This window comes from Herpailurus yagouaroundi, unplaced genomic scaffold (assembly GCF_014898765.1).
Source record: "Herpailurus yagouaroundi ecotype Mexico unplaced genomic scaffold, PumYag 217, whole genome shotgun sequence".
Classification (NCBI taxonomy): Eukaryota; Metazoa; Chordata; class Mammalia; order Carnivora; family Felidae; genus Herpailurus; species Herpailurus yagouaroundi.
Genome location: NW_024412448.1, coordinates 1,234,940 through 1,250,701, shown reverse-complemented (window position 1 = coordinate 1,250,701; position 15,762 = coordinate 1,234,940). Strand labels below are relative to the sequence as shown.

General features: G+C 53.3%; 3 protein-coding genes across 4 annotated transcripts in view; 1 reads left to right on the top strand and 2 right to left on the bottom strand.

The window, feature by feature from the left end:
* Positions 1–503: 503 nt before the first annotated feature.
* On the bottom strand, positions 504–4,120 carry ZACN (zinc activated ion channel). The gene is made up of 9 exons (XM_040456482.1): positions 3,441–4,120; positions 3,231–3,355; positions 3,058–3,102; positions 2,812–2,918; positions 2,417–2,586; positions 1,768–1,892; positions 1,413–1,623; positions 1,152–1,298; positions 504–691 (listed from the first exon to the last, which is right to left on the bottom strand). Exons 1-9 carry the CDS (start codon positions 3,550–3,552, stop codon positions 504–506), a joined length of 1,230 nt encoding a protein of 409 aa, XP_040312416.1. The 5' UTR covers positions 3,553–4,120.
* The window catches only part of SRP68 (signal recognition particle 68), a 46,856-nt gene continuing 33,930 nt past the window's right edge, over positions 2,837–15,762 (top strand). The window contains exons 1-3 of one of the 2 annotated variants that reach the window (XM_040456463.1): positions 2,837–2,842; positions 5,301–5,306; positions 13,771–13,837. Coding sequence is in view for 1 of the 2 variants with exons in the window: in XM_040456462.1 (XP_040312396.1) it covers positions 12,029–12,191; positions 13,771–13,837 (230 nt within the window). In the remaining variant the exon portion in view is untranslated. Of the gene's footprint in view, positions 2,843–5,300; positions 5,307–12,001; positions 12,192–13,770; positions 13,838–15,762 lie in introns of those variants that run through there. The other variant, XM_040456462.1, reaches the window with a different exon arrangement.
* Positions 4,862–7,419, bottom strand: GALR2 (galanin receptor 2). Its single transcript, XM_040456477.1, has 2 exons — positions 6,986–7,419; positions 4,862–5,694 (listed from the first exon to the last, which is right to left on the bottom strand). Exons 1-2 carry the CDS (start codon positions 7,351–7,353, stop codon positions 4,896–4,898), a joined length of 1,167 nt encoding a protein of 388 aa, XP_040312411.1. The 5' UTR covers positions 7,354–7,419; the 3' UTR covers positions 4,862–4,895.

Sequence of the window (15,762 nt, the reverse complement as noted above, 5' to 3'; positions counted from 1 at the left end):
GGTGTTCTGCCTCCTAGGCATCCCCCGGGTGACTGGAGTGGGAGTGCCCTCTCTCCGTGGTCTCTAGGGTCCAGCACCCTACAGAAGGAGTTCTGAGAAGCCTGGCTACCCTATGTGGCCTGACTCGGGCCCCTGTCTCCTGGTGCCCAGGGCCTCCTGGCCCAAGGCCCAACAGCAGTAGTCACAGAAATGGGGGCCAGATGCCTGGTGCACAGTGGTGAGAAGTTCAGGAGCATGGTAGGGGTTGTGTGCAGGTGTCGGCCCCACCCGCCTAGCACAGGAATGAGTAGCCAGTTCAGGGAAGACAGATGCTTGAGGTGCACGTGCACACATCACTTGGGTGATGACGGGTTTATTTCACGCTCTGCTTTCACGGCTATCAGAAGGGAGAACTCAGGGTGGCCTGGGATCCTCTGGGCTTCGGAGAAGAGTTGACCTCCTCCTTTCTCCAGAGACGCTGTCATGGCCCTTCCCCTGGGTGCGCAGCCCCGGGCCCTGAGCTGTCACAGCCTGGGCTGCCCGCCATGGGGCACGGCCTTGCCGGGAGCTGGGTCAGACTTGCACGTCGCCCACATCCAGAGCCCGATGAAGAAAAACTGGCTGCACACTACACCCACCACATACACCAGAAAGAAGACGTGGTCAGCAGCCTCGGCCTGGCTCCTTCTCGACCCCTTCACTCTGGGGGCTCCTGGTGGGGGGAGATGCAGGAAAAGGCGGTGTTTTTCGGGGCTCGCCCAACATGCCGGCTCAGAGCAGAAGAGTGAACCCTGGGGGCCGTCCGCCTGTATCTGTGCCTTCCTTAGATTTACAGCTAATGAATATTGGGGTCTGGCCCATTCCAGGCCATCTTGAGCTGCAGAAACACCCTCATAGACAAGCTCCTAGAGGCATAGGGCTATCTCCGGGAGTTTGAAGTCACCTGGGCCCTTACGGAAGCTACCTGGCTCCCTGCTCCAGACCCGCGTCTTCTAAGGACGGACACGGTGGAGCCCAGGGACCGTGGAGCTAGCAGAGTGAATGCGCGGAGCCGCCAGCCTAGTGACCCCCGCCTCAGCCCTGGGTGTGGGGCCTCCCGGCCCTGCCCTGTCACACCCACTCCTACCCTTATTCCTCCCTCTACCCCGTTCCAGGAAGGGGCTCCTGCCCACCTTCAGGATTTGGCTCTGAGTCCCCGTGAGGGGTCGGGCTGGGGCCGCTCTTGGCCCTGAGGTCGCCCCGGGCCAGCAGCGCGGCCAGCAGCACGGTCTCCATGGTGCTGGCAAAGAGCAGCAGCAGCAGCACAGTGAAGTAGTAAACTGGGGGCAGGAGGGCGGGGTGGGCAGGTCAAGGCCAGGCCTGCACCTCTGCGCTCAGGGAGCTGAGCAGAGGCCGCCGCAGCCCAGGGCCGGGGGGAGGGGCGCGGGACTTACTGAGCAGTGGGTTGCAGGAGGAGGAGCTGGGCAGGGCCTGCACCAGGGAGGAGTGGAAGACCAGGTAGCCCAGCAGCAGGGTCACCTTGTAGGCAATGCGCTCGGTGGCCTGGAGGGGCAGTAGCCCCCCGCACATGTCAGCCAACAGCAGGGCCTCCCCGGGTACCAGCAGAGCTATGATGGCCTTCAGCGCTGTGTTCTGCAGGCGCAGCTGGTAGGAAGGAAGTTGGGGCTTTGGGGGGGGGGGGAGGAGGGGGTGTACAGGGGGGCTTGGGCACTTGCACGGTGACACCATGGCCTCTGACTGCTCGTGTGATGCCCCCATCAGCCCTCTGTCAGCTGCGCCGCGACTCACCGTCACCTGGAAGCAGGGCACCAGCTGCTGGGGTGGGACTTGGGTTTTCAGATCCCGAACTACGTATTCCCTCTTGACGCTCACAATCTCGTTCACCGCATGTGCCCGGAACTCCAGCTCCAGAGCTGGAAGGGGTGGGGGTGAGAGTGGCCAAGTAGGAAGGAGGTACCCCTGTCCCTGAATCTCTCTCGGGAGTAAAGGTGCAGGGACTAGCTGGAGTCGGGGGGGGGGGGTGGTGAGGCAAGGGGTGGGGTTTCTGGGCCAAGCTGGATGTCACCCTTGGGTCCGTGGGGTATTTTACTGGGTGGCTACGCCTTTGGAATGCTTCCAGGAATAAGGCTGCAGCAAGCTAGGTCTCCAGGCTCCATCAGAGTGGCCCAGACACTGCGGTTTGGCCCTGGCCGTTGAGGGCAGCTGCACTGGGGTAGCTGAGGGGAGACTAAAGGGGGCTGCAGCCAGAGCAGGGGAGAGCTGGGAGGTGGGCTGCCACTTGGGAGGTACAGGCGAGAAGCATGCTCTGTTCTAGGATCTCTTCAGCTCCCCTAGACTAGTGTGAGCACAGGCCGGCTGCCCCCCATGTCTGTGTCGGGTGGATGTCGGCAGAAGGCCAGAGGCTCCCCCCTCCCCCCAGCTCCTGTCCCGTCAGCACCAGTGTTGCCGAGAGAGTAGAAGCTGAGGTTGCAGTCACTCTGGTCCCTGGGGAAGTGGAGGAGCTCAAAATCACAGTTGGTCTCAGTGGTGAGGGTCAAGTACAGGTCAACGTGGCCGTCGGGGTCCACTCGGGCCCTTGGGCTCTGATCCTGCCAGTCCACCCAGAGCCTGTTGGGCACGGGGAAGACACACAGCCAGAGGCTCAGCCCCTTCTCAGAAGGGGGACGTGGGGGAGACCCCAGCGTAGCCCAGCTGCCCTCTGCTGCCATCTGGGTTCCAGAAGGGTGAGGGGGAATTGGGGCAGTGAGGTGCACCTGTGGCCTGGCAGAGCCACCAGGAGGGGGATAGTCCCTAAGGAGGGCTTCCTGGCACAAGAACTCCCACCTCACTTACGCCTCCTGGATGGTGAGTCCTGGAGTCCAGAGTGAGTCCCAGGGCAGTGTGACTGCACGCCGTGGGCGCACACTTGCGTTCCAGGCCAGGCGAGTGTCCAGCCAGGACTGGGGACACAAAGAAGCCACTAAGGCTCCCGCTCCCATAGATACACAGGCCCCTGGGCAGTTTGATGAAGGCTGGTACTCCTGAGCTGGACGAAGAGACGGTCCTCCCATCCCACCTTCCCAGCCCCTGGGCGCTCACCAGCCGAAGCAGCAGCATGGAGGACACTGTGTACCGCAGGATGTCCTGAGGAAGTGGCAGGGCAGTGTGTCACCTGGGGCTGGGCGCTATGGGACAAAAGAAGGCAAGAGACCCCACCCATCGCCCCGCTGGGCACCCAGCACCTGCTCCCTCCATGGCCTGAGGACACTTACCACGTTAAATACGTTGGACACAAACACCCGCACGTCCACGAGCAGGGGTGCGCTCCCGTTGTTCGGAATCTGGATGGTTTCCTGAACCTCCTGGGGCCAGTTGAGGTCGAAGTAGGATGGCCAGGCTGAAGAACGGAGGTGGAGGTCATTTGGGTGGGTGCCCTGGGGTTCAAATCCCAAAGCTTAAACGACTTTACTCTCTCCACCTACCAACTGCCGGTGTTCTAAAGTCCCGCCCCTGGACCGAGGGCCCGGCGGTGGCGCTGAGCCTGAGGAAGGCCACATGGAGCAGGAGCTGCAGGGCCATCTTCAGTGGTTGCATGGAAGGCTGGATGGAGCCACAGGATCTAAACTGCTGCCTCTATTTCAGTTGCTTTGCTGGGGGACTGGGCAGTCAGTCAGGCAGCTGCTCTGTGCAAGGACTCTGGGGCCTTGGAGTCAGCACCCTCCCACCCCCAACCCGGGGTTCCGCAAACACCTGAAGACAAAGCCCAGGATCCAGCCCCACCCATCCTGCACCTGCCTCGGCTTCCCTGCCCCGCTCCATTTCCATCACCTAGAATCAGCTGTCCCTTTCAGAGATAGCCAAGGGGAGTGGGCAAGCACAGATTCCCCCTCCCGCCTTCCCCCTTGACCTAGTCCTTCCAATCCGGGCAGACGCCACGGGTCTTCCCTGCCTTTTTGCAAGCGGGCGCCTGGCTGGTTAAGTATTCGAGCCTTTGCCAAAGTGCCCTGCAATTAACACCATGAGATACGTACATCCTTGGGAGTTTTCTTGCCTCTCCTCAAACACTGAACCGGTTCCGTGTAAAAATCCTCGAAAGGCTCAAGAACTCCAAGAGAGGGGCAAACCCTGGGCAGGTAGAGGTTAGATCCCCAGCAAAGCCCTGTGGCATTCCTGCTCCAGCATGCAATTCTCAGCCTGCCCCAGCCCAGCAGTGCCTTAGAACTGCTCCTGGGTACCCTGGAGCACGGCGGGTGAGGGGCACCTTCCCTGGCCCAGAAGAAATACCTAGCTGCCGGAGACTTGACCCCAGACAGAAGGAAACCCCAAGGCTGAAAGTAGACACTGATCAGTCTGCGGACACTGGGAAGGAGCCCCAGAAGGCTGGGAGCAGGGAGGGACCCCCCCCCCCCCCCCACACACACACACACACACACTTGCTGGCTTAGGAGCGTTACTAGGAACACAGTGTCTGTGCTTGCTCATCGACCAACTTATCTCGCCAGCTTAAACGCTCTGCCTGCCTTTGTTGCACGCCTAGGTGGCTGCTGGTTGGCGGATCTATATATACTTGGCGCCTCAGGTTGGCCATGTGCGGAGAGCCTTGGTTCTCCTGTGCTTCCCCGCTTCAGGGATTTCCATGCAGACTTTTAACTCGGCTGCCTCTGGTGCCTTTGCCACTCTCTTTCCCTGTGGTTCATTAAAGCACGTTGCACCCATCCATCCACAGCTCCCCTGTGAAGTCCCAGAGGCTTCCAACCCGGAGCCTCGTAACCATGAGATGTGTGGAGACACAGCGCAACACCGCATGTGAAAAGGTTTGCGTATTTTATTAACAGATTTAATTCCCTCCCCTAACCACCGCTCCCTCCTCCTCCCCTCCCCCCCCCCCAACCTCTGACTCCAATCCTTTAACACCAAAGCATACTCAATAAGTGCCCTCAGGTCGCATTCACTGCTGGGATGCCGTTGGGGGCATTTTGGTCCCGCCAGGATGGCCCGGGTACCAGGTTCAAGGCCGGGGGACTGCTGAGAGGTGCCAGCACAGGGGCGGAGGGCCCGGCAGCCTCGCTCACGTGCGTCCCGTCGGTGGACTCACCCTCTAGGACGCTGCTGCGGTGGGTCCCCTGTGCGGCGATGCACACGCGGCCTGAGGCTCTACGTGGGGCACGGCGCAGCAGACCTGCACAGATCTTGCGGAAGCCCTTGCGGAAGTGCTTGGAGACGAGCGCGTAGACGATGGGGTTGACACAGGAGTTGGCATAGGAGACCAGGTGCGAGAGGATGCGCAGCGCGTAGGTGGCAGGTGTAAGCGGGAAGCGGCCGAACCACACGCAGAGGATGAGCGCGTGGTGAGGCATCCAACAGAGGCAGAAGAGCACAGCCACGATGATGATCATGCGCGTCACCTTGCGCTTGGCGCGCCGGGCGCTCGAACCGGCGGCCACCGGGTCGACCGTTCGCCACAGGTAGCGCAGGGTGCGCGCGTAGGTCAGGCCGAGCACCAGCACGGGAAGCAGGTAGCTGAAGACAAAGGTGCAGAGGTCCATGGCGCGGCGACGAGGTGCGCTCCACGCCGGGTGGCACACAGTCAGGTTGGCCAACTTCGACTGGCGGTAGTAACTCAGGTAGGGCCCGGAAAAGAGCAGCGACAGCCCCCAGATGAGCCCGATGGCAGCCAGCGCGTTGCGAGGCGTGCGCAGCTCTCGGGAGTGCAGCGGGTAGCGGATGGCCAGATACCTGTGCGTCAGGCCCGGAAGAGAGGGGTGAACAGGTGAATTCGCGGGGGTGGGGGCGGGCCCCCCCACGGGGGCAGGGTCAGACCTTTAAACCTTGACCTCACCTTCTCTCAAAGAAGGTCCCTAGCGCAGGGTCGCACCGCACCGGCCAGAGCATCCCAGACACTCTCAGCTGCCTCAAAATGCGGGGCGGGACCGGCAGCAGGAAAGTGCGTGTAGGTCACTCATCTGGTCTTCCCGGGACTATAACCACCGTCAGAGTCCACCAGGGAGGGCACCCTAAGGTTTAACCGGCTTTGGGGTTCCGGAAGGCTGTCATTACCCAAGAGTGCCTGTGCCCAGAGAGGTAGGACCCAGGCACCGCGAGGTACCTGGAGGGAATTCCTTAGAGAAGCCGACGCTCTATGGGTCCCACCAGAGCTCTCAGAACCGGAACCGACACACTGCGCGCTCAGTGGAAGTGGGAGCTATATGGGGGAGGTGGCCTCACCTCCCTGCCTGTCCAGGGGAGGTCGGGAGGACGTGAGGGTAGAGGGACCTGGAGAAATCATGGATCAGACCCAGATTTCCTCCCCAGGAACCATCCAGGTGGCCAGTGGAGAGGAGGGAGACCCTCCGGCGCCCTCTTCTCTCTGCCTTTGACCCTGGGCGTGGAGGTGTGTGTGTGTGTGTGTGTGTGTGTGTGTGTGTGGTGGGAGGGTGTCTAGGGACCCTCCGGTGTGCCAGCTTCAACTTTGGCCTGGGCCCTTTGGAAGGACTCAAATTCCTCAGTCCGGACTAGAGTCGACTGCGCCCAGCAAACCGTGGATTCGAGGCTAGCGAGGTGGAGGTGCCTGAGTTTGACGCCAGGAAACAGACCATTGGCTCCACGCACACGATTACTGGATGGGCCACTCTGAACAAGTCACTTCTGAACTCGATCTCATCTGTAGATCGGGCATGGTAATCCCTCCCATCCCAACTTCACAGGGGCACTGAGCTCAAAAGAGACACGGGAAAACGCTCTGTGTCAGAAAACGCTGCGCTCTCAGGCACTGGTGGCACTGGAGAGCTGAGGTCTCCAGCGTGGAGCGGTGAGGACGCACCTAACGGGACATCGCGGTCCCCCATTCTTATTCCCCGTTTTCCTTCTCCACGTCAGTTTGTCTTTCACTCTCTTCCGGTCCCATTGCCTTCTTAGTGTCCTTGTCTACCCTCCGTGTGTCCCTCCTAGAGTCCCGCTCCCTTCTGTGGACCCCACCTGGGTGTCTGACCACCCCCCCCCCCGGGGGGCCGCCAGGGCGCTCTCTCACCTGTCCAGGGAGACAGCAGCCAGCGTGAAGCTGCTGGCGTACATGGTGAGGAAGATGAGGAAATGCACGGCCTTGCAGAGCAGCGAGCCGAACACCCAGCCGTCCAGGGTGTAGATGGTGGCCTGGAAAGGCACGCAGCACACGATGAAGCACAGGTCGGCCACGCCCAGGTTGAGGATGAACAGGTTGGTGGTGCTGACCGCCTGGCCGCTGCGCAGCAGCACGGCCAGCACCAGCGCGTTGCCCACGGTGCCCACCAAGAAGATGAGCACGAACAACATGGGCACGATAACCGCCTCGGGCTGCCAGCTGTCCCTGCCATTCGCCTCACTGGCGTCCTCGGCCCGCGGGCCACCCGAGCCATTCATGGCGTCCCCGACCCCGAGGCTGCCAGGGCTCCTGCCGCCGTCTGAGTTCTGGCGAGCGCGCAGCTCCCGCGGCTCCAGCCGCTGCAGGCGAGTCGCCGGAGCTGCGGGCGGAGTGAGCCTCGCCTGGCTGGGGCGGGGAGGTGGGGGTGCGCTGGGGTCAGGGGGAGGAGCGAGCAGCCCGAGGGGTGGGTTGAGCCCCGCGCTGCGGAGGGGAAGGGCTCTCGGGTGGCCCACCCCGGGGACAGGGGCCGCTGGTGCCTGCTCCCCCGTCGGCGCGCTCCAGCACCCAGCCGGCCGGTGTCGCGTCGAGAGAGGAACTGACCTCCGGGCCGTGCGAGGGAGTGGTGGGGGGACCGGCCCCTGGGGACTGCGGGCGCGCCGTGGGGCCGGGAGCGCGCGCCTGGGACCACGCATACCTCGCCCTGCAGTCTGGCCGGCGCTCCAGGCCTCCCGGGTCTGGCTGGGGGCGTCCTCGGGGGCCCCTAAGGGGTGGGTAGGAGGTGACAAGAGGCGGAGGTGGGCGGAGGGGACTCGGCTTTCCCCATCCGGTTAGGGGGAACGGCACTGCCGCCCCCCTTCTGTGTGTCAGTTTCTGTCCTTGGCGCTGTGCCTCAGTTTCTTCAGCTGTAACATGGGATCATAGTCCCTTCCGGGAGGGCTCTGGTGAGCATGGAATGAGATGTGCGAACTGAAGCCCGTTCGTTGAATCTCAGTGAATCAAATTCCTCTCTGTCTCCTTGCCCCAGTCAGATATCCAAAAAGGGAAAACATGAAGGAAATACTAAACAGCAGAGTCCCATGCACCAGGAGCATTTTCCACAAGGCCAGGAGGGTGTTTAGGTTGCAATAAAACTTAATATTTGTTTCTAATTTTGACACATTAGGCATCAAGCGCTGGTGACGCAGAATCATTACTGTTTCTATAGAATTACCCACCTCCCTTCTCCCGGTTCACTGGGTCCGAAATTCACCACCCTCTGCCACTGTCGCTTGGTTTCTGCTTCATCTTTCCCTGCCCTGTTCATGGGGTCCCAGTCTGGAACATTCTTTTTCCTCTCCACTCCTCCCCCGCCCCGCCCCAGGATCTCAGCCCCCAAAGCCCTACTCCTACACCTTTGGGCAGGGAAACGTTATCCAGACCCTTGCCCTGCCTGCCTACTCATGGAATAGGAAGATACTAACAGTTCATGTTTATGAGATGCTTGCCATTCGGTTTTTCAGTATGAATTTTTTTAAAGTCTATTTATTTATTTTGAGAGAACGTGTGCCCACAGGTGCACGCACCCTTGAGCCGGGGGTGGTCAGAGAGAGAGGGAGAGAAAGAGAATCCCAAGCAGGCTCTGCACTGTCAGCACAGAGCCTGATGGGGGGCTCGAACTCATGAACCATGATATCGTGACCTGAGCCAAAGTCAGATGCTTAACCAACTGAATCACCCAGGTGCCCTTTCAGTAACAGGTCATTTTTTCCTGCAGGAAAAGTAGATCAGGGTAAGGGAATTGGGAGTACCATAGTGGTAGGAGTGGTGCTCTTTGAAATAGGGGGGCCGGGCAGACCTCATTAGGAAGGTGACATTTAGACAAACATTTGAAGGAGGTGAGGGAGCTAGAGTAGCAGATATCTGGGGGAAGAGCATTCCAGAGACAGCAGTCAGTGCAAAGGTCCCAAAGCAGGAGTGTGCCCTGTATCCCCAAATAAGGAGGCTGCTACGGCTTGAGTTGATAAACGAGGAGATTGACAGGAGAGGAGGTGGCAGGTAGGGCTTTTTTGGTTGCAAGGAACGTGCCTTCCAGTCTGAGCAGAACGAGGGGCCACTGCAGACTTCCGGCTAGCTAGAGGATTAATACCATCCGACTTACTTTTTAAGAAGATCTTTATTGAAATATCATCCTCATGTCATGCCATTTGCCCACAAAAAGTGGCCCATTTGCCCAAATGCAAAAAGTTTGCATTTGGTTTTTAATATATTCACAGTTTTGCAGCCATCACCACAATCAATTTTAGAACGTTCTCCAAAGAAATTCCTGCTCCTTAGCCATCAACCTCCAATCTCCACCCCCACCTCAGCCCTAGGCAGCCAGTTACAGATTTGTCTCTATAGATTTGCCTTTTCTGAACATTGATGTGTGTGTATATATATACATACATATATATACATGTATATATATTATATATAGTTTTACTTTTAAATGTAACTTATTTTTATTTATTTTATTTTTTAAGGTTTGTTTAATCTCTAACCCTAAACCTAAATTTAATCTCTACATCCAATGTGGGGCTCAAACCCATGACCCCAAGACCAAGAATCACATGCTCTGCTGACTGAGCATGTCACAGTTTTGCAGCCATCACCACAATCAGTTTTAGAATGTTCTCCAAAGAAATTCCTGCTCCCTAGCCATCAACCTCCAATCTCCACCCCCACCTCAGCTGTAGGCAGCCAGTTACAACTCCTGACTAAGCCGGGCACCCCTGGACATTTCATATAAATGGAATCACACAGTATGTGGTCCTTTGTGTGACTTTATTCACTTAGCATAATAGTTTAAAGATGCATCTGCATTGTAGCATGTATCAGTGCTTCATTGCTTTTTTAGGGCCAAATAATATTCCATTGTATGGTCATATCAATTCTCTCTACCCATTCATTTGTCGATGGACATTTAGGAGACATATTTTTTAATTTTTTAAATTTTTTCATATTTTTTAAAGTTTATTTACTTATCTTGCGGGGGAGGGACAGAGATGGAGAGAGAGAAAATCCCAAGCAGGCTCTGAGCTGCCAGCGTGGAGCCTGACCTGGGGCCTGATCCCACAAACCATGAGACCTCGAACTGAGCCAAAATCAAGCGTTGGACGCTTAACGTATTGAATCAACCAGGCACCCCGGGAGACTTTCTTAAAAGATTTTATTTCATTTTCTAGTATTCTCTACATCTAATGCGGGGTTTGTACCCACAACTTGATATCAAGAGTCACATGCTCCACTGACTGAGCCAGCCAGATGCCCTGACACTTATTTTTTTAAGATTTATGTTTAATTGTGGTAAAATGCACAAAACATACAATTTGCCTTCTTAGACACTTTATAGTATACGATTCAGTAGTATTAAGTAAATTCACAAGCAAATTGTTGTGCAACCAATCTCCAGGACTTTTTAATCCTGCAGAATCAAGCCTCTGTATCTATTAAACAATAATCCCCCATTTTTCCTTCCCCTCCCCCCTCCCCTCCCCCCAGGAACCACCAGTGTACTTTCTATGAATTTGACTACACTAAATACCCCATATAAGTGGAATCATATAATACTAGTCTTTTTTTGACTGGCTTACTTAGCACAATTACTTTCAAGCTTCATCCATGTTGTAGCATGTGGCTTAATACTATTCCATTGTATGGGTGTACCATTTTTAGTTTATTCCTGAGGGCCACTGGGTTCCTTGTCCCTGTTGCGTTTTTGTGAATAATGCCGCTATGAACATGAATGTACAAATATCTCTTGGAGACCTTGCTTTTAATTCTTTTGAATATATACCCAGAAGTGGGATTGCCAGATCATATGGTAATTCTTTAATTTTCCAAAAAACAGTCATACTGTTTTACACCGCTTTACGTTGGCACCAAAAGGGCACCAGGGTCCTGATTTCTCCATATCTTTGCTAATACATGTTATTTTCTGTTATTTTTTTTAGAAAATAGTAACCATCCAAAATAAATAAATAAAAATAGTAATCATCCTAATGGGCGTGAGGTGATAGTTCATTGTGGCTTTGATTTGCATTTCCCTAACGATTAGTGACACTGAGTAGAGACTTACTTTAAATGGCTTCATTTTATCTTCATAAAAACCGTCCTAATTGGTTATCTCCATTTCACAGGGGAGGGAAAAGATTTAGAGGGAGACTAAGTTATTTGCCCAACATCTTCCGACCAGTAATGGGGGAGACAGGGTCTGAGACGTAGGACTCAGACCCCAAAGCCCACAGTGCCATACTGCAGAGCAAAGATTCAGTGTCCCTCGTCCCAACACTTCTTCCTCCTGAACTGCATGAATTGCTCGCTCCAAAGACCAGAGACACAGGTCCCCTGCAGTCTAAGTTCCTACACCTGGTGGCCGCTTGCTGACCCCCTGACCCCACCAGCGCCATGGCATTCTCAGGGTCGGCCCCAGAGGAAAGCGTAGAGGCGGTTCCCTCACAGGGAGAGTGCTTCATTCGGGTAGAGTGGGAACCCCATTTCTCGAGTATCCAGGGAGGTGGACACCCCGAAATCCAGTCCTTAGCTAACCGCTCCCTCCCTCTGTGCTTGAGACGTGAGCCCGATGCCCCGTGCAGGGAGGCAGGAGCGGGGAGTTGGGGGCGGGGGTCCATCTCCCGATCCTCAGCCTTAGGTGGAGGAGGGGAGGAGGGTTTGCTCCGAAAAGATCTCAAAACCTCTAGCCTCCCAAGCCTCCCGGCAAGGACGAGCCCCAAACCCGCTCACCATCACGGCAGGCCGCCCCACCCCCAGCCGACGCGCAGGCGCACTCCCAACAAGCGGGTCTCGCCTGCGGCCCGGGACGTCGGCGGCGGAGTCCGCCACTATCCCGTCAGGCCGTCTGGGCAGGCCTCGCTCTTTTCCTCCTCCGTCGTCCCGCCTCCTCTATCCCGTCTGGCTCTGCGGCGCAGGGGCAAGATGGCTGCTGAGAAACAGGTTCCCGGTGGCGGCAGCGGCGGCGGCGGTAGTGGTGGTAGCGGCGGTGGACGCGGTGCCGGAGGAGACGAAAATAAGGAAAACGAACGGCCTTCAGCCGGATCGAAGGCAAACAAAGAATTCGGGGATAGCCTGAGTTTGGAGAGTATCCTAGAGTAATCGGGCCTAACTCGCAATGACTACGTGTCGATATGCATGGCCGGGGGCGGGAGACGCGGCGGGTCCCGGCACGTCCCAGACAGGAGCGGCCGAGGGTTGCAGTTTCTCTCGCCGTTACTTTCTGGCGCTCAGAGTTCCAGGGTCTGTATTTCGACCGGCCTTTTCTCGCATCTCATTCGCCTTCCAGGCTGGGGAAACGTCCGGTTCTTTCTCGTGGCCCCAGGAGGTTGGGCAGATTTCTTCAGTGTCCCCCCTCAGTTGCCTGCTTGGAGGGCTGGTGACAGGGATGACACTCTGGCCACCCCAGTGAGCTCCTGTCTTGGCACCTTGAGTCACTGAACTGAGGAGGGAAAATTACAGCGTTGACATTTTTGGCTTAAAACTTCTGTCCCACAGCCGTGGGGACCCGTGTCCTGACTATGGAGGCAAAGATTGATTGCTCTGTGGAAAAACTTGTTGAATATAAACGTAGATTAACATCGCTTGTATAACTTTCTTAATAGGCTTGTAGGCATTTTATCTGGTTGAGAGTCGTTCAGTTGAGCTGGAGGAATCTGTCTGTATTTTCCATCAGAATATCACAATTGAGTGCCTGAGACACTAGTGTGGCTTTTTGTAATGAATAAGAAATGGAGAAAATGTAGGTGAGTTTCTGAAATGACACATTTAGCTTGACATCCTAATGAAGTTTTCAAGGGTTTGGGGGTTTTACTTTTTGATCTGCTGTAGTTCCAAATGAATGTTAGAATACCTTGATTTTTTTTAAAGAACCTTATGGCTTCTCCCTTTTTAGTTGTTGAGATAGTCTTAGTGGTCAGTATTTTAATGTATGTCTATAGAGAAGCATTGAGATAAAATGATAAAATTGATGAGATAAAATTGAAGCATAAAAGATAAGCATAAAAGAATTGAAACTGTAGATAAAGGTCATTAGACTTCCTAATGTTTGATACATAATCTTAGAATATTTTAAGATTCTTAAAAAAGGAAAACAAAAATAAAAAGAGTATGGTCAGGGCTTTTTTCTTTTAAAAGAAAAACTGATGACTTTATATAAGCTATCGTCTGGGTTGGTTAGTATGTGCTAACCACGGCTCGTGTAGCATTACAGCTGTTCAGGGAAGGTAGGTTTGGTAGATGTAGGAAGTTATGCAAATAGAGGAATAGTACACGTCATTTATAACCTGAGTCTGCTTGAATGAGTAAAATACTGGGTCCAGGTGTAAATCAGTGGGAACCACTCCAGTTAAAATCAGCAGTTAGAATCCAGCAACTTTATTTAAGCTGTTGGGTTTCAGTGATCCTCAATGGCCAATGATACTCTTCTTTTTTAGTTTGAAAGCTGGTAACAGTTCAGGCAGTTTTTTTGTTTTTTTTTTTTTACATGCTTAGCCCTGTCCTATGACAAGATAGCTCTTGAAAATGATTATAAGAGGTTTCAGTAGCTAATGTACTAAGGATTTCAGAAATGTTTGATGGTTTGGTACAAGTATGAACTGACAGGACCCGGTTTTGATTTATTTGGATTCTTACTCTTGTAAGCTTTTCCTTAATCTTGGCTCTAGTTCTTCAGATTATCAAGGAATCCCAGCAGCAGCATGGTTTACGGCATGGAGATTTTCAGAGGTATAGGTAAATATCATGGGCAAGATGTATGGAAATTATTGTGGAATTTTCAGATTTGGTTTGCTTTTGTTAATATCCTACCTATTTTGTTGTATCAGAAAGTATCCGTAGAAAGTCTCACTTTGAACTTAATATATTGAGTGCTCAGAATATACTTGTAAAGTTCAAAATTTCATAATGAATAAAAGGAGCCAATCTTTTTATCCATTGTGCCTCACAATATTGTAGATGCATTGGAGGCTTCTGCTGAAAATGGCAAGCAGTTATGGTAATCATTTTTTTTTTAACTTAACCGTGTCAGTAGAGTCTTGGTTAAATACAAAGCTTTTCAGTTTTTTAAACATTATATATGGAAATTTTCTTTCTTTTTTTTTAATGTTTATTTATTTAAAAAAATTTTTTTTGACGTTTATTTATTTTTTGAGAGACAGAGCATGAGCTGGGGAGGGGACAGAAGAGAGGGGGGACGTCACAGATTCCGAAGCAGGTTCCAGGCTCCAAACTGTCAGCACAGAACCTGACGTGGGGCTTGAACCTATGAACCATGAGATCATGACCTGAGCCAAAGTTGGCCGCCTAACCAACTGAGCCACCCAGGTGCCCCTAATGTTTATTTATTTTTGAGAGATAGACCGAGCATGTGAGTGGGGGAAGGTCAGAGAGAAAGGGAGACACAATCTGAAACAGGCTCCAGGCTCTGAGCTGTCAGCACAGAGTCTGTCGCAGGGCTCAAACTCCTAGAATGCAAGATCATGACCTGAGCCGAAGTTGGACGCTTAACCGACTGAGCCACTCAGGCGCCCCTACTTTTTCTTTTTAAGTTCTGTGCCCAGTATGGGGCTTGAATTCAAAATCCTGAGATAAGAGCCACATGCTCCACTGACTGAGTCAGCCAGGCACTCCTATATAAGGAGAATTCTGTGATGTCATTACAACTTATTGGTAAACTTTGTAACAGTCTTCAAGTTAGAAGACAAATTTAATATGACTCTTAAAAAAGTAGAATAGATGTCTAATGTACGGTACAGTTCAGAACTTTGGAAGCAGAAGTATCTAACTCTTTTATATTATACATACAGGCTTTGACTACCAGACTTTTAAAGTTACTTCGAAACAAAACACTCTGCAGATTCTAAGGAGTCGGCCATGCTGTAAAGGGTCAACAGTGCTGGGGCAGCTTGAGCAAGGTGGGGAGAGGTAGAAGGTAAAGGGGGAGAACTAAGCAGGGCCAGAATGGGTAGGGTCCTGTAAGCCAGGGTAACTCGGTCAGGTGTTAATCTAGGTATGGTGGGAAGCCACGACAAAGTTTTAAACTAGACTATTATGACTTGAGTTTTTGTTTTTATTTTTGTTTTTTAATTACTAAGGAAATCAGTTATAGTGATCAGCGTTTTGCCCTTTTGTTTTCATCTGTTCCTTCCCCTTTTAAGAAAATATTTTAGGGGCGCCTGGGTGGCGCAGTCGGATAAGCGTCCAACTTCAGCCAGGTCACGATCTCGCGGTCTGTGAGTTCGAGCCCCGCGTCGGGCTCTGGGCTGATGGCTCAGAGCCTGGAGCCTGCTTCCGATTCTGTGTCTCCCTCTCTCTCTGCCCCTCCCCCGTTCATGCTCTGTCTCTCTCTGTCCCAAAAATAAATAAACGTTGAAAAAAAAATTAAAATACCATTTATAAAAAAAAAAAAGAAAATATTTTATTGAAGGATTTTTAAATCATTTTATTGAAGTATAATTTATATACAGAAAAGTATACAGAAAGTGATGAGTTTTTCACAACCTGTAACCAGTACCCAGATTAAGACACAACATTACCAGCATCCCTAAAGTTCCCCTTTGCTCCTTCTAGTCACAAGCCATTCCTCCCCAAAGGTCACCACAATTGTGACTTTTGACACCTTAGATTAGCTTTGAAATGTGTTTTCTATGACACCAGTC